The sequence below is a fragment of the Argiope bruennichi genome, chromosome 10, assembly GCF_947563725.1.
Source record: "Argiope bruennichi chromosome 10, qqArgBrue1.1, whole genome shotgun sequence".
NCBI classification, from domain to species: domain Eukaryota; kingdom Metazoa; phylum Arthropoda; class Arachnida; order Araneae; family Araneidae; genus Argiope; species Argiope bruennichi.
In genome coordinates, this window is record NC_079160.1 from 3,668,238 (window position 1) to 3,690,262 (window position 22,025).

Genomic DNA, 22,025 nt, shown 5'->3' on the forward strand with positions numbered 1-22,025 from the left:
CCAATTTAGTATGTTAATACAGGTTAGGTAACGTATTAATTCTAATATTTCCAGATTTAACTTTTCATATTCGCCAGTGACATGAAAACAAACTTTAATCAAATAAATACATAATGATGAAACAAGTTTTGGAAATTTTAAAATAAGGTTTTATCAAGGGATAATACACAAATGCATAAAATTTCAAAACTCTACATAATACTTCAAGAAGTGGATGAAAACTGTATTGAAATTCCATCTTTACATGAGATTAAGAAAACTAAGCAAAAGCTTGCAATTTTTAACAATTATAAGAAAGGATTTTTTAAATAATACTCACTTAAACCTGCTTCTTGAATGAAATCGTATCTCTTTTCCAGAGTTACCAGTTCTATCACATCTGATGAATCCGCCTACATAAATTTAATATTAGAATAGTTTAATTAAATAACCACTTTCAATTTATACAGAAACTATTGATTTATCAATAAATTATTGTCACATTATTTTTTTTCATAAACTATAACGAAATGAGAGAGCAACTACCAAACTGTACTGAATGTAAGTGAACATGCTCCCAAACAAAACAAAACCCTCTTTAATAATTTGCCAAATGCACTGGCTAGTCAAAATGATTATTATTTTTCCATTCGAAATAAAAAAGCAGCCACCCTATTATGCGGAATTTTAAATTAATACTTATCTTATGCAGGCGTAAAATGTTTTTCTATAAATGAATTATATATATATATATGCGATTATAGAAAGAAAAAAGACTAGCTTCTTTCATACAATTACATTATATCAGCGATTCTCAACCTGTGGGGCGCGCCCCCCTAGGGGGATGCCAGCACACTAGAAGGGGGGCGCGAGAATATCCAAGAGAAAATATTATTTTAAAAAATTGATTAACTGACTGAAAGGAAAGCACACGTAGCCATATTAAATATGTCGAAATGTATTTTCTTTTCTAACTTATTAAAGTAAAACAACTTACTTAATCAAAACATACGAAATTAAAAACAAATTTAATAATTATTAGTGACTTTCTTGGGCCTGTCTTGCAGAGCAAAGTTTTTCGAAGGAAGGCTTGATATTAGAAATAGCCATTCTCAGTTTTGCTTCTATATTTTGTTTTCAAAGAAGCCACAGCAGAAAATCAAGTTTCACAAAGGTAGGATGTTGAATGGTAATAGAATGTGAAATGTCCTTGTTTTCAGTGCAGAAAAATCATCCTTACTCCTCCCCAAAATTCAAATATTGATTTATTACTAAATTGTCTTTTAGTTTCGCCACTTGTCGTGAAGTCTATGAATTTTTTTCCCCTCATCAATCGAGAGTCCTTCGGAAGTCTTATGAAATCCACTCCACTTGCTAATCCACTCGTAACTTGCTATCAGTTTGTCGTCAGCATGAAAATACTTCTTAAAATTCCTTGCCAGCATGGCTAAATGATTTTCAATGGTTACAAAACAACTTTTACATGTTCTTATTCAGACTTAAAAGTTTTAGTACAATCGTCCACATTTGCAAACTTTGTTAGGTTTTTTTTATTTAAATTTCTGCTCCACAATTTCGATGTTCTACAAAAAGCCTTAACTTTATCACTCGTATCCATTATATGTGTATTTGCTCCTTGGAGTTAAAGATTAAAGTTATTTAATTTCTCGAATATGTCCACCAAGTACCTCAATTTCATCACAAATAAACCATCGCGAAAATTCTCGGCCTCCTGTCTCTTTTCTTCTTCTTGGAAAATGGCAATTTCTTCTTTTAACAAATCATAAACACGTTGCAAAAATTTCCCACGTGATGACCATCTTGCCTCGCAATAAAATAGAAACGCTGAATGTACTGAACCCATGTCTCTACAAAGTGCGGAAAAGATTCTGGATCTCAGGGGTCTCATTTTTATATAATTTACTACGTTTAAAGCCGTAGTGAGCACAATATTCAAACCAGGACTCATTTCTTTCGAAGCCAAAGCTTCTCTGTGGATCATGCAATGTGTGCACTGGGGCGATTTTTGTTTTGCAAGTGCTTGAATACCTTGACATTGAACGAGCACCATCGGTGCATATTCCGACGCAATTTTTCCATTCTGTTTGCCTCGCTCATAAAATCATTTAAAATAGCAAATAATGCGAGCGCTGATGTTTTGAGTTCTATTGGTTTGCAGAAAAGTAGTTGTACTACTGACATATTATCACAAATTCGAACATAGGAATTAAATGAGCATCTTTATTACTATTTGTTGCTTCGTTAAGCTGTACTGAAAGCAATTTGTCACGCAACTTCGAGAAAAGCTGACACTGTACATCTTCAGCTATATCACCAATTCGACGAGCACCAGTATCATTTGAAAGATGTATGGACTGCAATTGTTTTGAAAATTTATCTCCAAACATAGTTTCTACAATCTCAATTGCTGCAGGCAAAATAAGCTCTTCACAAATGCTGTGAGGTTTTTTACATCTGGCTTTTATATGATCTTTGTAAGATTTAATTAAAGCTTTTTTATTCACAGATAAAGTTTCTTTAAAAACGATTTTTGCTTTTTATATGATTTTAATTTTAATTCGAAAAATTCTCTGGGGTTTTGACGTTTCCAAATGTCGTGTAAGTTTATTAGGTTTCATGCTATCTGCGGCTAACATTTTTGAGCAAATGATACACAGGGGCCATTCTTCTTTATTTATTTCAGTACTGGTAAACCCAAAATATAAGTATTCTTGAGAATATTTCCTTGATTTTATTTTCGGAACCACGCTCATCTGTGTACTTGTTAATGCTTGACTATCGTCTAATGCTTGCTTACTGCCGCTTAAAAATGTATTCAAGAGTCTGTATAAATCTGTTGCCGTGAATATTTAATATGGTGAATTGCAATTAACAAGAAAACATATATAACATACACATTCGCGATAGATTCGATAGCGATAAAAGGATCGACTCGAATGAGACTGGCTGGAATTGAAACTTGCGTTATCGAACATTTTCCTTCTTCCTAAACATCTGCTCCGCGCATGCTCGAGACGGCATCGCTCGTGAGGATTCCCTTCCACAAATATTGCTTTTTTTTTCCACTTTTGTTTTATCATGCTTCTGTTTTATTTCTTTTATTGTTCGAAAAAAAATGTATTCCCAATTTCTAAATTTAGCTCACCCCGTCTAGGTTAACTTTCATTTACGAATTTTCCAATTTTCATATTCTTGTACGTTATCTCCCTGTTTGGTTTTCATTTCAAATATAATATTTAAATTTTCTCCGCTGTCATTCGCTTCATCTGTTCACCGCCCGCTTGTCCAAAATGCAAAATATGGTTTATCGCCAACGTTGGCTCGCTTTTACTCTTATTTTGGTAGTTAGTTAAAAATAATTTAAAAACAGAATCCAAAATACTCAATATACATTATTGTTGTATACATTTTATTGTAAGCGAGGGGCGCGATGAAAATTATGATTGAAAACTGTTCCACGAATACTGAAAGGTTGAGAAACGCTGCATTATATAGATAAAACCAATTTGAAAGTAAAAATATCTGGCTCTATTCTTTAAATCTTTGCTCTATTTACAGATATTTATAATATTCTAAATTAATATTCAGTTAATATTATTCTAAAATATTAATTAAATATCATATTAACTAAATATTAGTTTAGAAATTGCATCCGTATGCGGTGGTGCGTGAGATTACTGAATGTTGACACATATCAGATTTGGAACAAAATTGTTGAAATGGCTAACCGCCATTAATACGGGCCATTATTCTAAAACACAATTAGTGAAATATTTTGCGCACGGTCCTGTGGGTGAAGACGGACATTTGCATCCAATATTCGGCCCAATCGGTCGAAAAGAAGACACTTTTCATCATCTCCCAACGGAACTCATTTGTTTATTTGTGTTACGTCTAGAAGGTGCGTATTCTTATAAAGAGAAATGAATAGAATGCAACAGAATGCGTACCCACAGAGGCAGATTTAAAAATTTCGTAGCCTCGGGCAAATCATATTATGAGGTTCTTTTTTTAATGAAAACGGTCAATTTAGTTTCACAAATCAGCGTATCCGTAATATGTTTATTTTAGGTTAATATATTTTTATTTTATTTTATTAACTTTGTGAATATATATTCGTTTTTATTTGTATGTTATGACTCCAGATTGCCTGGGCTTTATGTTTATATTCAATATTATTACAGCAGGTATTTGATTTTATAACAAGATGAAACATATTGCATTTTAAACTATCATGTTTGAAATAATTTTAATATCTTATCATTCATAAAATGTTCGCTTTCTTACAAACTTCTTTATTCAGCAACTAGAAAAATAAAAATTTTTAATTGACTTGCGAGCAGTCCTAGGCAGCCGTCTAGTAGGAAATCTGTTACTGCAAATAGGAAAAAGCCGAAAGGAGAAAATTTCCACAGGCTGGAAAATATCACCCAGAGTGGAAAAAAATTCTTACTCACCAGTGTTATTTCCGGCAAGGCAACATTCAGGTTGCAGATGGGAACCTGTGGGGGTTCCCCTCTCGCGGCCTTAGGCTCTCTCATAAAAGCAATGCGACCCATCGGCTCTATGTGAGGGTCTTTCACTCTGACAATGAAAGGCAGACGATTCTCGTGAAACGCTTGAAAGGGGAACTTGAGTTGTTCGCCTGATTTAGTAACCGGAGCGATGTTGCCAGCAAATTCCAAATATTGCAATTTGCCTTCCAAGACCTGAGAAATGATTTTGCAAGATCAAACAAAATTTCAAAAATTAAATTAAATAAAATAAAAACAGTTCAATGAATATATTAGAAGAACAAGGGGGAAATTCCCAATATATTTTCTTAATTCTGAAATTAATTTCAGAAATTGGAAGAAATATAGATATTATTAATTTATGCAGCTGTGCAAACAGTGAAGTAGGAGTAATAAACGATCAGGCACAAACTATTTAATGGGCTCCAGATGAATTATTAAATGCTAATCTAATAGTTAAATTCTATTCTAATCTAATATTTAATTCATAATTTATTAGAGATAAGCATATATTTCTAATTTTAGAAAATGCTTTAAATGGAGCTATGTAATTTTATGTCATTTGAGCCAATAAATGTAAGTCTGGAAATTATGAATTAAAAAATACGAAAATTAAGATGAAAAGGGAATTATAGGGCAGTCTCCTGCTTACATTAATCATAGTAAAAACTCATTTGTACACTGATGTTTTAGATTTTTAAAAAAGTTTCCATTCTTCTATGATTAAAACCGACTCATTTGTATGAGTTCGTATCATGGTGCATAGATCATGGTCTCAAAATTAAGCACTTTATAAGTACTTTTTAAGTACCTTTAGAGAAAAAATAAGAATCTACAATAGCATAGTTTTTTTTTTCATTATAAAAATATAAGTGCGATGAAATAAATTAAATTGGATATTAAATAAGTAAAAGCCCACTCTTATAAAAAGATAAAATGTCACTAGCTATTCCTTTAAAATTTTTAATTGCAAGTTTTGTTTGAAAATCTTATCAAAAGTTCTTTCTTAGCATATATTAAATGATTTAATTATTCTACAATTAGTTGCAAAAAAGAATATATTTCTCCCTCATTAACATCCCAATTTCTCAAAAAAAAAAAAAAAAGTTAAGAAGATAAGAAACAAATCTCGAATATGAAAATCATGCCCATTTCATAGAACATGTAAATAAAAAGTTGTTTCTTTTTAGACATTTTTTCCGAACACTTTCAAATCCATTCAATTTTTTTTCACTAACTTTTTCCAACTCATTATATTTTGTTAATAACGAAATATTTATGGCTTGTTGAACAAGTATATCACATTCAAGATCGCTGAAGATCCCCTTCAATTTTAGCAATTTCTCTCTCCATTAACCGATCAACTAATTCTTTTGCCATCCGTTTCTCACAAAATAAGCGATATTTAGAACGGATGATGTTGATACACTCTCGGTTTTGTAGCAATGCTTACGGAAAGAATTCTATCAGACTGCTTTATTTGATCATAAATATGGTGCAAAACGTAGGATATTTACCATTCAATTTTCCCAGTCCAATATTTTAATTTGTGTTGAATCCCCTTTCAACAAATGCTAGTTCACGAGAAAGAAGGAAAACAACTTTAAAACTCCCCATATATTTTTTTTAAATTTATGGTATTCAAATACAGGATTTCAAAAAAAAAAAAAAATCATTTCATTTTTTCACCCGTTATGAAAATTATAGAAATCGCATAAAGATGATTTGACTAGGAAATCTATTAACTCCACGAGAACAGCATCTTCGAAACCTTTCTTTCACGGTCTTCTTTCTATTCTTTGAGATTAAAGTACAACACAGAAAAAGTTTTTTTTTTTTCACATTTATTTCTTTTCTGTCGAACCAACATTTCTTATTGATGCAAAATTTACTGAAAATCTGTTTATTATGAATTCTACATTTCAAAAACAAAATACTGACATACATGCTTGAAAAGCATCGGAGATTACAAAAACAATTTCAGATAAAATTTCAATAATTTGAACCTTTTTATGCCTGCACCCACTTTATCGATTCCAGAACAATGCATATTGTTAGAAAAATCATGCTGGCATTAGCAATTCACTGAAGAAATAATTCCAACTAAGAAATTTTCTTTCAAAGATTTAATAAACACAATTGTTGTTTTGCTAACTTATGCATGTCAGATGGCAAAGTTCAAAATCAGTTATCCCTCAGATGCATTTGAATAAATGGCTTAATACGCTCAGGAACATGCGTGAAACCAGCTGAAAATGTCTCTCCAATACTTCACTGGATCCTTCCGAATAAAGGTAATATAATTCCTTCCAATGGCATAAAAATGAGGGAATTTGGACGAGGCCGTAAATGCTGTGAGTATATAGATTTTTATTTTCAGAATCCCAGGATAATAAGTAAGAAAAAAAATATGATCCAAGACCTTTCGTTCATCCATTGAATACAAAATTTATGATAGAGTTACAATTTTAGAAACAAGATAACTTACAAAATTTCATTTATCTCAGTCGTGACGTGTTACAGAGTTTCCATGCACAGATACTTACAGGCTAACAAGTGGTCAACTTATGGATAAATTTGCCTCAAAGTTTTGATATGGATTTATATTTTAGATGCAAAAACTGCGTGCCAACTTATAACGATGTAACGCTTTGCGTCTTGAAGTTATTATGTGCCCTTATACTCGGACAAATAAACAAGAATTCTTCATGGAAATAGGTTTCATTCGACACTGGACAGAATTCAGAACCCTCAAAGTGCTTTTCAGTTATCATGCTCACAGACAGAAATAGTGCCAAAAATGTGTTATTCGGAGGTTTGAATCATGGAGACGAGGCAAAATCTCGAGTTCGAATTTTTTGTTGATTACAGTTCTTTTCCTTTAAATAATTCGCGCACAACAAATAAAAATGAATTTCATTGACATTTATTTTTGGTATCTTCTGGCATTCGTAACCGATGACTTACAAATAGCATTGGGACATCATAAACACTTTGTTTTACTTTTATTTTTGGAAGCTTTGAATCTTTCAGCGTATTCACAATGAATGAAATACTCATTCACTGGTGCAGTATTAAAAGTTATGAACTGTTGAACAAAAATGAATCGAAGTAAAAGCGCTTAAATAATTCACTAATGGCAAGTCACTCAATGATGTTGAAATATAATAAACAAATGCTCACGTGTAACAAAGTAATCACGTGTAGAAAAGCGATGATGAACTGAAATGATGGTTAAAAACCAACACTCGTGGTTCTACATGATCTCTAAAAGAAAAGATTTTTCCCTTACCTATAACCCTAAAAAAGGAGGTGAAAGAAGATTCGAGTAAATGAAAACGATACATTTTCCCCATTCAATCAGTATTTCCTCAAAACTGTTATAAAATATTTCCAGTGACCGTTAGATTCATTAAATTCTTTAAGCATTGAAAGTTTCGACATTGCAAGAAACAACAAAAACAAAACAAAAAAAAAAGCGTATAATTGGGCAAATCTAGCGTGGTGAAATGTCCCACCACCTCCATCAGGAGGAAAATATAAAAACCTGGATAAAAAATATAAGCACTTTTAAGGCATTTATACAAGATCATCAAAAATAAGCTGTTTCTTTTAAGGACTTTTAATGAGGCTACGCACCCTGCGTATATTACTTTTGATAATGCATTAAAATACTAATGTATAAATACATAGTCACTCGTCTGTATGCCGCTGGTAAATTTTTTTTATAATTCAAATATTAAACTAGAATGTGTCTCCGGCAATATGAATTATACATCTATATGAACTAGTTTGATTTTAAACATATCACTTCGTATTTTCATGGTATCGTTCTGATTCATTAAAAGGATACTCCGATGAGTTAGTGTTTGACTCTTCATTTATTCAGACAAGTGTGTTTGATGAAATGGAGCGCAACTCTTGGAGGGCTGCGATGAGTTGAACTCGGTGCAATTTTTTGTAATGTGATAATTGATGTAGGGGGAATAATTGATAAGGCCAATTTTATCCCACTAAACTGCAAATTTAGTTAACATTGCCACCGGTATGTGACACTGCAATACAGGAAATGCAAAAACTGATAAGAAAATGTTGCCAGGAACTTTGAAAAAAATAAACAACGATGTTTTTATTGTAACCCAGTTTGTAGCAACAACATGGCACAGTTTGTGGTAAAAATTTCCAGATATCCGTATAAACATGTTACTTAGAATTGTCTTATATGCATTGCAGTGCCCTCGCAATTGTAACTTAATTTGCAATTTGGTGGGAAAGAATTCTCGGATTTCCCGAGTATAAGACCACAAACGATACATTTCTATAGCCTTCCCTCTTTTTATTATTTTTTTATTGATTTTCAAAATCCATCAATCATTTTTCTGACACCCAGTGTATTTATTCTATCATGTATTATAAAGAAAGAAAACGCAGCCAGATTTAGCACAATTTGATTTAGGATTTAGGGCCGCAGTCTAACTTGCAAAATGTGATGTCTTTGTTTAATATTACATAATACTGACGTCACTCTATAAAATCATGGGAGTCAGGTATTTTTGAGTGAATCTGATTTGAGGTTAATGACTTTTGGATGCGAAAATGTAAAATACTAGGAGTTCGTAAAGATATGAATCCTTGAATGCTTTATACATTTTCTGATAATCAAAACCACGCTATAATGAGTTTATGCTGTGATTATGTGTAACTACGTTCGAAAATTCTATTACATGTAAAAAAGGAAATCAAAACATTTACATATAAAAAAAAATTTCAAGTATACTTGATTTAAATTTTCACATAAATAATTTTAACTATTACATTTATACTTCTGAAAGAGTAAAAGATTCTTACTTCAACGTCTCTGCTCTTCGCAATTTCCGTAAAATGTTCTTGACATTCTAAAGTTTTGTCTTCTTTATCATCAGTCATACAGAAAACACGCAGCTGAGCTTCATAAGGATCATGCCTTTTTGCAAAAATGACGAACTTCGACATAAAAGGCACATAAACAGCTTCTTGATACAGTTCAGTAGCGAAACGCGTCACTTCATTGACTTGTCGGCAGTCCATCAGCCAAAACCTTGAAAGAATGCAAAACGTCAATAAATTTGATAAGAATAAGTTTTTGAAAAGTAGGATTTTATTTAGTGAAATTATTTTCGCCTTCCTAGTTTTCAATTCATGGTCCATTAATATTAATATTAGCCACCTTTGGCGACGAGTTTGTTCGCCCGGATAGCTGATGTTTTAAACTGCCGAATTATTAATATGGAATGTATTTTTTTGAAGAAAAAATTTCATCTTGTTATTTGATACGACTGAATATCATAAATTTAATTGAATCAGTTTACTGCAAATTAAAAAGTGTGCATGTTTCGAAATAAAAGTGCAAGCGCAGATCCTATTACGAAATAAATGATGGCAAATGTTTGATGAAAATGGCAATGATGGTAAGTTGAATGTTTTGATGGATAGATTTGAATTTTATTATAGCATTCTTTCAAATAGTGTATTAAATTGATTTAAAAAGTATTATTAATATTAAGTGGAAAATAATACAGAGATGAGATTGACCTTCTTAAAAATGTAATTGTTTTACTCCAAAGACTATATTTATAAGATAAATGTTTTAGTAAAACTCTGTAGGTACATTAGAAAGATGACTTATTTGGCGATTACTTTTTGTGCTCAGTTATACTTTCTGTTCGATGCCTATTTCCTGATTTCTTTTATATCTTCTGTCTGAATATACTTTTTAGTGAGCAGGTGAATCATCTCCAGAGTATTTCTAATAATATTTTTCAGCTCCATTAGTTAGCTAAGACAAACATTAAATGCAATGCAACTATAAAAATATTCAATGAACCAGTCTGTATGTTTTTTGTTTTTTTTTTTACATTTAACATATATATATATATATATATATATATATATACACGCACACAAAGAGAGAAAGTTTTGGATAAATATATAGAGAAATAGATTATGGAATCTTGTAATGATTCTTTTCTTAAAAGTACCACCAAATGAAATTATACCTCAGTATGAAATCAAAATTTAATTATTTTTACCTATTAACTCATTATTAAGTTCTAAAATTATCTGAGTAGATTTTTGCTATCAATAACAGAATTTCGAAATTGCAACCTAAGAGGAAGTGAGTGAAAAATCAATTAAAAATTCCATCTTTGAAAACACGAAATGAGTCCAGTGAAACAAAACAAAAACAAAAACATAAACAAACAAACAAAAAAAAAAAAAAAAAAAAAAAAAAAAACGAAATTGAACTAAACTACTTCAGTTTTTTTTTAAATGTAAAAATGAAAGGAACAATTCTGCAGGGACCAGTTTAATGCAAGAGTTCTCAACTCATCCAACTAATTCTTTATACTTATTTCTACTACACTCTTTCTTAAATTTCTATTTCAACTAAGAAGGTATTACATTGTTTTTGAAGGTATAATTTTTATATTTATTATTTAAGCAAATGTAAATTTTTTTCATTTTTAGCACCCTTTTAAAAAGACATCTAAGGTGACAACCATAAGATACTATACGAAAATATGTTTCAGTGAAAGATAAAGATCGTATTTAAAATGTCAGAGATTTCATGAATCCTCCCCCCAGAAAATTCTCATACAAACTATATTCCCGACAATAGCACAATTTTTTTATAATTTTCAACATATCTCATCTTTGCAATTCTCAACCACATTCTTAATTAACAAATGAATACAGGATGTGGTTGCAGTTTGAGCTTGTAAATGAAATTAATGAACAAAAACTCCAACAAATCGAAATTATTGACAGAGGAACAAGCTTAGTTATTTCCTTAAATTTTAATATGAAACAACAATACATTTTATAATGAAATATAATTCAGGTTTCATTTTAATGTAAAAATTTCATTTACGATTGCAATTTTATAATACGAACCTAAAACGTTTCATTCATTGAATATAAATATTCCATTTAGAATGAATTGATTCTAAATTCTTAAACATTTTAATGACACAATGAAAAGAATAATTTAAGTGTACAAATTTTATAAGGTTGTTGAAAATCCCGGGTTTAATGTCTGCATTTTAACTGAGATAAAAAAAGTACCTTGCTGACACAGTTGTTGTAAATGACACACAATCATTTACAAAAGTCAGAGGGGTCGATCCAGTTACATCTTCCCACTGAGCTTTGGATGAGCCCCCTGCGAAAATCACACACGAAAACTTTCGGATTAAAAATAATGTATTAAATAACAATAAACAATCATTTATCAAATCAAAAAGTACATCATATAATGTCAATGAATAGAGCATAAAATAAGACAGGATTTCTGGGTACAGGCAGAATCCCATTAGTAATTTTTTAAGTGTGAATAGAAGAAATCTCCCAATTATTTATTGGAAGCACGTCTTCTCTCCAAAGCAATGGAAATATTGCCAATCACCTCAGGATGTTTAGGGAGAAATATTGTTTATGCAGTACAGAAATTTGCTGCTGAAAACTTAAGACACTACTTGTCATTACATACTAAACACATTCAGGTTATTTCGTATATTTTTAATTGGAATTAAAATGAATTAAATCTCCTTAAAGTTTACTTTTTTTATTTAACATGCAAAAGTTATAAAAGTTTACTCTGAGTCCGAAGCAGCAATTAGGAGTAAATTAGGAGCAAACAGCTATGGCAAATTGGGTATGAAAAAAGTACATCCTCTAAACAGATCAATAACGTAGGTGTCAGTTTCTTAATTTTCCTTTGCTATAAAGGCTGTTATTAATGTATCAACATGTTAAGTTCTCAATTGTTAAATTATTCAGGATAAATTCACTCAATATGTTCAAATAAAAAACCAATCTTTGCCTTGTGTCAAGTACTTACATTTAATTGAAAGATGTATACTTAAGAGTTAACATATTCAAATCTTGAACCTATGATTAATGCATAAGTTTGTCACACAAGTTTTGCCAAACGCTCTTTTTTTTTCAAACTTTCTTCTATTTACTTTAGTGTAGTTATTCGAAGATGTATACAACTTTGAAAAGTGAGTTTTTTAGAAAAAGAGGCGCATAGACTCGGCCTCATTCAGGCGAATATCAATGCTCATGATCACTGTTCGATGACGTGTTGTTGATATATGGCGCCCTTTCACGTCGAGTAATCTACAGTTGAATTTGAAAGTCTCCTCTCCTGACATGGATATAGTTCAAAATCATACAGAAATTAGGGTTCGACAGTAAAACTTTGAAATCATTTGGACTTCCCTTGTATTATGAGTTCTTTATAGCGCTTCTTTATATAGTAATTTAATACTTTCATATTATATATTAATTTACTTTAAATATTTTACAATTTAATTTGGCTAGAGAAATTCTCATAAAGATTCTGTAATAAAGATAATTTTGGTTAAAAAAGTTTAAAGTACATAGTAAAAATTCACGATTGGTCTGTAATTTTTAGAAATATAATTACTGACCAATCGTGAATTTTTAGAAATATAATTATTTCCAGTGCATATTTCTTTAAGAAACAGCGCATTAATCACAATTTGATGAAGTTATAATCAAAAGTTATTATGTCTCTTGCCCTCTCACATACACAAATGTTCCCGTGCATCTGCATGATAAGAATAACGTTATATAATATTTTCATAAACTATAAATAATATTTAAGGAATAACACAAAAATTAATTAAACATTGCGAGTGGTAATGTGAAATCAAACAAATAAACTAATTCAAAATATCAATAATATTTTCAGCCCATTAGAATAGCACCCTTAAAAATAATTTTTTTGTATGAAAAAACATGATTTGTAATGTAAAACAAAATTACCTATTAACTAATTCTCATGAAACCATCACTAAAATTTCCCTTCTTAGTACATATGAACAAATATAGTGACTATTTGGATTTATAAAGAGCACGGTCTATTTTTGAATTTCTTTTTTATATATAAATGAGCTTTATTAATAAAGAGTATAATGAACTGAAGATAAGCTCATTATATACTAAACATAAGATATACTGAATATAAAATAATTGCGCAGCAGTCCTCAAAGGTTAGAAAGCAAAAGCAAGCTGAGGGCAAAATTCCCAACACACGATATAACACAGAAATGATGAAATTTCTTAGAAAAAAGACAAATAATATACTTTATTAAAAATTCTTCATTTATAATTAATATTCAAATAGATTATGTGAATTACAGTTAAAATTTAGAATAAGCCCTGAAACAGGAAAACTGCATAGAAAAATTCTAATGAAGTTAGTTTTATATTTCTCAAAATCACTACTTGTTTTACGATCAGTTTTGCGCCACACGAAGTACCAAAAATATAACCACAGAAGAAAACACACAAGATGCAGATAGCATGAGCCAAGCCATAAAAAATGAAAAGAGTTGTGAAATTTGGCATGAACATATTTCAGATTCATAGAGGGAGGGAGGGATTTGAGAATTTTTTGCACAATTAATAATTTGTAAATCATGTAATTAGCTATTATTCATCATCTAAGTTATCCTTCTAAGTGAGAAATTTAATTATACTTAAAATGACTTTGCAAGTGAAATTTAATATGAAAAGCTTTCTGAAGGCTGCTACCCCTTAGAAGTTGAAGATTGATATTATGACTCAACTGTTCTCCAACCTAAAAATGTGACAACCAAATAAAAAAAATAATTAAAAAAAACTAATAAATAAAATAAAATAATCTATCATAAAAATAATCTATCTAAAATAATAAATCATTATATCTGAGTTCAAATAATTTCAGCCTCAATAAAAATTGGGGAAGAACTGAAGTGTTTTTTCTCTGTTTCTCCCTGTTGTTGTTTCTAATGGCATTCGTCACAGACAAGCCCATTGACTTTAAAAGTCAGTGATTTTAAGTCAAGGGTGCATCTCTTGTTTTTTAGTAGCGCATCTAGGGCCAAGAGTGCGACTTAGCTACACATACGTCACAACCCTCTTTACTGCGTACTTCATTCATGCATTTCATTCACTCATCCACAGATCGTCATTTAGACCTGAATCAGAGAACGAACAACCCCGATACAGTACCCCCCTGTGGTATTACTCTGGACATGGATGACTTTGTGACCACGACAGATTTATGCTTGCGCCAGCCACCACCACATCACACGGAGAGACTTCAGCCGGTGGGGTTCGAACTCGTAACCCACAGGACGTGAATCCAACGCCCTACCAACCAGGATAGCCCGACCTAGATCCAAAAGACATATAAACATAAATGATTCGAATAGAGTGATCTATTGTCTGTTTATAACTAACTTCAAGGTTAAAAGTCTTTTGATATTTGATTTCTTTTAAAAACTTCGAAATTGTAAATTATAAATATTCTCATATTCGGGTTATATGCATCTTGGTCTACAGAGGGGGAAAAAAAGGAAAAAATCTTTCCCTCTGTCACATTGAGAGAATTTTTTTTATTCTTAGCTTCCTGTTTTGTAATGCAATGAGCCGCGATTTAATCAAAAATAGCGAGCTACAGTATGTAACTGTATTTTGCAAGTTTTGTCCTCAGATACAGAATGCATATTTTAAACTTCATTATCATTAATCTTCATTCATTAAATTTCATTCATGTGAATTCAAAAAATAATCATTTACATTTTGGCTGAAATATTTTAAATTCTCTAAGGCAGATAATACAAAGCAGAGATCGAAAATTTTAATGTTTTTTATAAATTAAAATTGAATTATAATAAATTTTTAATACACGCACCTATTTTTGGAACGATACCACAAACGAAGGTTATCCGATTTTAAACTGTTAAATAATTTCCCATGTTTTACTGGTCCCTTTAACACAAAAAAGTTACCCTTAATATGTGTTTTTTTTTCCCATGAATATAAATTGTGTTTCCTATGCAACGCGATTTTCAATGAGAAAAAAAATTATCAGATCTCCGTTCCTCTGTAACAGTTCGTTCCTCTTTCCACCCATTCTGAGAATATCAAATTTGCTTTCTAAATACTAAGCAATTTTTTAAATTAATTTAAATTATTTCAAAAAAATTAACCACTGTTTATATTTTCTGTCTTATCTATAATGCTAAATGGATTTAAAAAGTTGATACAAGCAGATGCAAACTGGGCCATCTCCTATCCATTAAAAAATTAATCAACTGATTTTTCTAAATCGACTCCTCTGATTCTTTTTCTCCTAAGGTCGATGAACACAACCGATTTTTTTGTCGTTAATTATTCGAATCTCCGAGTTTATCGTCGGAAATATAATGAAATTACATGAAGATTTCACCTGAAGTTTCTGAGAAATTACAGGAGTAAAAAGAAATTATGGAGTGACAAAGACGCGACGCGTGAGTCTGCTAATTAAATAGGTATCTTATCCGCATTCCGACGACCTGTGGCCTTACGGATTTGTTCATAAATCTGCCAGAAGACTCATTGTATGATACCCCCCCCCCCACACACACACTGGGGACGTCGGTCCGGAGCTTCCCGCAAATTGTCGGTAAAATGAACACATATCAAAGAAACCCGGAAAACCACTAGAGAGGGGAAAGAGGGGAAAATGTGCCTGTCTTCAGACACGCACAAGTCGTCGGAACGGGGCTTTACAAAAGCGGAATGTTGACTTTAAAATGGATTGATTAATTTGGCGACGCACAACTCTTTTCATGAGAGGAAGAGGAAGTAAGAGAAGAGGAAAGAAGACAGAAAGCGAGACAAACCTGACTTGGTACTACCTGTTATACTGCACAACAACCTGAGGGTGGGGGCGTCGCCGCTGTACTGGTTGATCATTCCCTTGGTGGCTGCTTGAGGGACAGGAATCGTTAATGTGATCGGTTTGTGAAATTTTCTTCTCCTAGGTTCTACGGTGACAATAGGACTCACGGCCACGCGGTTTCCAAGAAGTTTTGCAACGAGTTCGGGAGCTATAGGTTGAGCCTGCAAGATGATTTCATGCATTTTATTGATACACCAATAAAGTTTTCATGCAATTGCTTCTGATCAGCTTTTTTCTAATGAATTAGAAAAAATTATTTAAGAAGACACTGCATTGGTAAATGTCAGAATGAAATAGTAATAAGAATAAGAAGAAACTTTTAATAAAAACAGATTTTTAAAATATTTTTGGAATCTGCCAAAATGTAAAATATATTCACTATTTTCTACCTTTTGGTTTCTAAAATACATTATTATAAATATGGAGTCTTATCAATTTTTTTTTTCAAATATATTGTCGTATGTTACAATCAGTTTGGAATTGAAACTTAAATAAAATTAATTGGTTAATTGGCAGTTGAGTTTTAAAGATATTAAAACACTATATTATCATACGGAATATATAAGTGTACAAAATTTTAGACTCTAATACATGGGAAAAAAAATAATTTAAAATTTTTATCTTTATAAACATAAAACGATCGATAAAAATTAATTAAAAATTTTATAATATTTAAATAATGTCAAATGTTTTCGTGTACTTTCTTTCTCGCCACTTATATCTAAAGAATAAGTTAATAATCGATAAAAAAATCACAAAACTTCTCGAATCCATTCAGCAAAATTAGGACTGATTTTTAAAACCGCCCAATTCGTATTAAATACAGATTCTAAAGGGCTCATTGTTTTAAAAAAAATCTCTAATATACTGTGATTAAGCTTACAATTTCTCAAATGATAAAAAAAAGAAAATTTAATAAACTCACGAGTGAATGACTAAATACCACCGCGATGCGTCCGCAGATTGAATGTTGCTATTCCTGCCAAAGAAGTGTATTCTAATCTTTCACACAATTACAAAAATCTCGCGCATTCTCATTCATTACGATTCAGGAATCTAATGGAAAAGGAACAACTGTCTCAGAAAACGAAACTGGACTGATCTATACAAAATAAGAGGGGAGAGATTAGAAAAGGTGTGAGTTTCCGCATTACACAAGCGCGAATGGTATTGTTTCGTTTTTGGAAGCAATGACTGCGATCTTTTATTTTTGCAAACTTTAAGAGATCAGCACTTTTTAGATGGGAAAAATGAACTAAGAAGCTTAAAATTCCCTGTATTTCCCCGGGTTTTATGAAATTTCTATGCATTTTCTCATTTTTTTTTGTCGAATTTTTAAATTTCCTCATTTTCTCAGTTTTCCAGGCTCTGGCAACTCTGATAAATTCGAAAATGTGTTTCTCAGTCTCGGGGAGGTGCGAAACGTGTGAATTCGTCAACATCTAGATTTCGAATTTTTTGATGATCTTTATATTTTCTCAGTATACTTCGCAAACGACCAAATAAAGAAAAAATCATGCATATTGAATAAACCATTGAAACAAAGACTCGGCAGAAAAACAAAAGAAATAAAAGCTCAGTGCGAAACTATAGATGACACGAATTTTTGCAGAATCTCCATTAAATACAATGATAGAAGCTGCGAGAAGTGGTCTCCTCCAAAACTTTCTCGCATACTCTATAATAAAGATACATTTGTGCGTGTGTGTGTTTTTATTAGATGAGTTTTTTTTCTCCAAAATATTTAAACCAAAATTCAACACAGGATTACAATTGCAATCCCGAAATTTGATATATTTAAGTCATTGTTCTTGAGTTATCGCTTTTAAATGCTCCTGAAAGTTAAGGCCCAGAGACGCTCCATTCCTTGTTGGATTTCGCTCAAAATATCTAGATCTCTTCGTTTTGTAGTCATCGGATTAGTTTATATTCCAGCAGACAGATAGACAGACTTCTTAAGAATGGATTTCCTTAAAAATTTTGATAGAAATTTAAAAATTTGGCATTAAGATCATATACCGAATTTCATTCGTCTAGCTCAATGCGTTTTCTATTATCTTTGTCATATACAGGCATAGTGCCGAAACGAGTTCGAAATTTTTCACGATTACAATACTTTCTATATACTTCGTCTACGAGAAAGTATAAAGTGGCTTTTTACCTTCTAATTTACCAGCAATGAGCAATGACGGAATTTTGATGTGTTATTATGATGAGGGACCAAGGATTATTGACGTGCTGTTCTATTCTATGTATTTCTGATTTTGTGAATCAATTCCTGCCTTTTCCTCCGTTTTCAAGGATTTGTTTCTCACTTTCCTTCTTCATTGAATCTCCGCTCGAAAAAATTAACCAAATAAGAATATAACAAAAAAGAAAAACTTTTTAAAGCAATATCAAGATAAAAATTGCAAATATATAGCCGTTATCGACAAGCAACCACAGTTTACTGTCGAATAAGTAACTATATATCTTGATAGTTCTAGATCCAATGGTTGGCACTATAAAGGATGTAAAGCGTAGTTTACAAAAAAAAAAAAAAAAATGCTGCATTAAAAACAATATTATAGAAAAGGAAGTGTTTTCTCTGTTTTCGTGTATATTTACGCTACATAATGCGGTTAGATATGAGTTTCGTAACTCAGTGAAAAATTTCGAGAATTGGACCTTATCATTCAAACCGATAAGAGTTCAAAATTTGATATCATATAACAACTATGATGTTAAAATTATATACTAAATTACTTTCATCAAACTTGTCACGTTTTTATTATTATTATTATTATTATGCAGAAGTCAGAAGTTTATAAATACACACACTCCTTTGTCGGATATAATTCAAGTCTGGAGATAAAATTATTTGCCAAATTTCCTCCAATGAGTTCGTTATATCGTTGCTTTATTGCTTGCACTTTCAAATATATGAACATACATACGTATATGATATATGAATATACGTATATTCAAATATATGAACATACGTATGTTCATATATCCCACGGATGGACATTGTTCAAAATCAGATAAAAATCAATCATTACAAAGAAATATCAAGTATCAAATTTAATTCTTGTAATAAGATGCATTTTTGAACCACCGCATGCACAGATAGAAAAATACAATTATTAAGGCATGTTTTTCGTACTTAACAGATGCCCAAAACAAAGTATGGAGATAGTTGGTCAAATTTAGAAGATTATAATATTTTGACATCGTATTAAGAAAGTAAAATTATTAATGCGAATAAAATGAATTGTTCAGCCTTTGGCAAGTATCAAATCAAAGTCAAACCAGCGGGAGCGATACCGCCAAAACATCCTCGCATACTCTCTCTATGCTCTTCCATTGCAAAAAAATGACAAACCTTTGGTAAGGCACAGAACGCCTTGCATAGAAATGGCGTACAATAATCACGAAATTTTAATCTTTGGAATGAATGAAGCAGTTTTACTGAATCTATCGTGTGATTCTTGGTAAATGTTTTTGGCGAATAATCCCTGAACTCGCATCAAAAATCGAATTTGTGTTTCTTCCATCCGATTGCGATCCAACTTGAACAGAGAGCTACCATTGTAATCACAAAATGTCATACCAAATTTGATGTGCTTAAATTATTGCATTTTTGAGTTATCCTATTTACATGCTTCTGAAAGTACGAGCTAAGAAACTCTTTGTTGGGCTGGACTCAAAATCTCATCGGTGTCTACTCAATTCCTTTACTGGATTTTGTCGATACATTTACTTCGTTTTGTAGTGATCGTGTTGGCTTATATTTGAACAGCTGGATTTCCTCTCATCGGATTTTGCTAGAATTGGCATTCTCATCGGAATATGCATCCAGAAATTTGGCGTAAAGATCATTTACTAAATTTCATCCGCGTCACTCAAGGCGTTGTTTAGTCATCACAGACGGACAGATAAACATTCTCCAAAAATGTGTTTTTTGAACTCTGGGAGGTTTAAAACGTGGGAATTCGTCAAAATTGCATTTTTTTGAACAATTATAATATTTTCTGCGCATTTCGTATACCAGAATGTGAAAGCCCATTGCTGTTTTACTTAATGCTCAGTATGGTTTGAGTATATAAAGGAACTTTACGTCGATCTGAGCTGAACCTCACACAGATGAAAGGGTCTCGATGAGTTCAAATAATCTACAAGATAGAGGTATCATTACTAGAAGAGACAATTCAAATATCAGATATTTTCAAATCAAAACTCTCATCATCTGTGAGAAAAACAGATTCGAATCCTCTCCAGTGGATGCAAGTAATCTGTAAATGACATTTTACATCAAATTTGGTGTTGTAAAATGTATAAATCTATGTTATTAGGCTGATGCGTTTGCACAAAATAAGCGGCATGATGTTTTCATAATAAATAAAATTTATCCCGATACGGTGAATTCCCTGGGATGCACCTCAGATATGCGGATGAGAAAATATAGGGAGCTCATATATGAGGATGGTTCCCGACACCTTGGTGGGTACAGAAATGGTGTGGTGTCAGCTATCCCCTAATGATGACAGACGTGGCTTTTACAGAATGTGTTGTATCGTGGCCGGTGATAGCCTTTAGGATTAACTGTAGCTCCTGCCTATGCTGTCAGGGTGTAATTATCATTCAATATTTCCGCGTGCCTTCGGGTGGGTCGGAATAACTGTTTATGGTTCCCATACAGCGCCTCATTATGAACTTTGATTAGGTACCGTCCTTCGGCAATGAGATACTAAATACAATGTCTCATATGTCCCAATGCAGTTGGCAATTATGTTAAGTCTTGTACCAAATAATAAATGGAAACGTTTTGTTCGACTACGTTTCACGTGTGTGCTTTTATTAAATTCGGCAAAGAATGTACTCTTCGTATCTCCTAAATATGCGCACATCTATAATTCTTACATAAAATATCATTTTATAATACATTGACCTATTAAGTGAAATAACACACCAAAGTGTCAAAAATTAGGCAAATTTTTTATTGTAAATATCCGAAGATATAATTTCTATTAAACATTTTTTTTTAGTGATAATATTATGAATGCATCTAATCATAGCGTGTTATCTTAAAAATAACTAGTGTTTTGTATAAAATTGTGAACGTTAATGACAAGAAAAATAATGTACGAAAAACTACAAAATACAGTTTTTTCACAAATCACGGGTATAACGTGTACGAATTTTGTTCATTTAACAGCAACGTGGTATCATTTGCATATATATAATATTAAAAAAAAATTGTATAATTTGTTCTATATAAATTCTAACCAAGAAGGAGTAAGTTTTTATTTATTTAGGATTTTCTTCTTAATTGTACACTGCGCATTAAATACAATGAGTGCTATGAAAAAAATTGAGCTGATATTTAACAAAGTTTTTTTTTTTTGGGGGGGGGAGGCGAGAATAGATAGATAGAGATAATGCATATATTATTTTCAAAGAAGGTTTTAAAAAAGTTATATTTAATTCCGGTATTATCTCCGAAAGTGAAACAACTGTGAAAAAAGAGAAAACATTATGTAAGGAAAGATTATTTAAAAGGAAAATATACAAACCTGGACTCAACAATGATCAAAGGGAAAGTTTGATTTACCCAAAAGAAATTTGTATATACTTTTTATATAAAATTAGGTTTCATAAAACAATTTATTGGACTTTATCAAAAAGATACTTTTTCTAATACCTATGATGTTTGATTGTTTCTAATCCAAAGTTGAAAGAAAGGATATTTC

The 22,025-nt window shown here is 31.4% G+C and overlaps 1 protein-coding gene across 18 annotated transcripts in view; it reads right to left on the reverse strand.

Moving 5' to 3' along the window:
- Positions 1–22,025, reverse strand: part of LOC129989335 (ankyrin-2-like) — a 284,123-nt gene that overhangs the window by 57,195 nt on the left and 204,903 nt on the right. For 15 of the 18 annotated variants that reach the window (XM_056097811.1, XM_056097812.1, XM_056097808.1 and 12 more), the window contains 5 exons: positions 16,235–16,454; positions 11,619–11,715; positions 9,363–9,591; positions 4,458–4,709; positions 320–392 (listed from right to left, as the gene is read on the reverse strand). In XM_056097811.1, coding sequence (XP_055953786.1) covers positions 320–392; positions 4,458–4,709; positions 9,363–9,591; positions 11,619–11,715; positions 16,235–16,454 — 871 coding nt within the window. The remainder of the gene's footprint in view (positions 1–319; positions 393–4,457; positions 4,710–9,362; positions 9,592–11,618; positions 11,716–16,234; positions 16,455–22,025) is intronic. The other 3 variants (XM_056097809.1, XM_056097798.1, XM_056097810.1) reach the window with 1 other exon arrangement.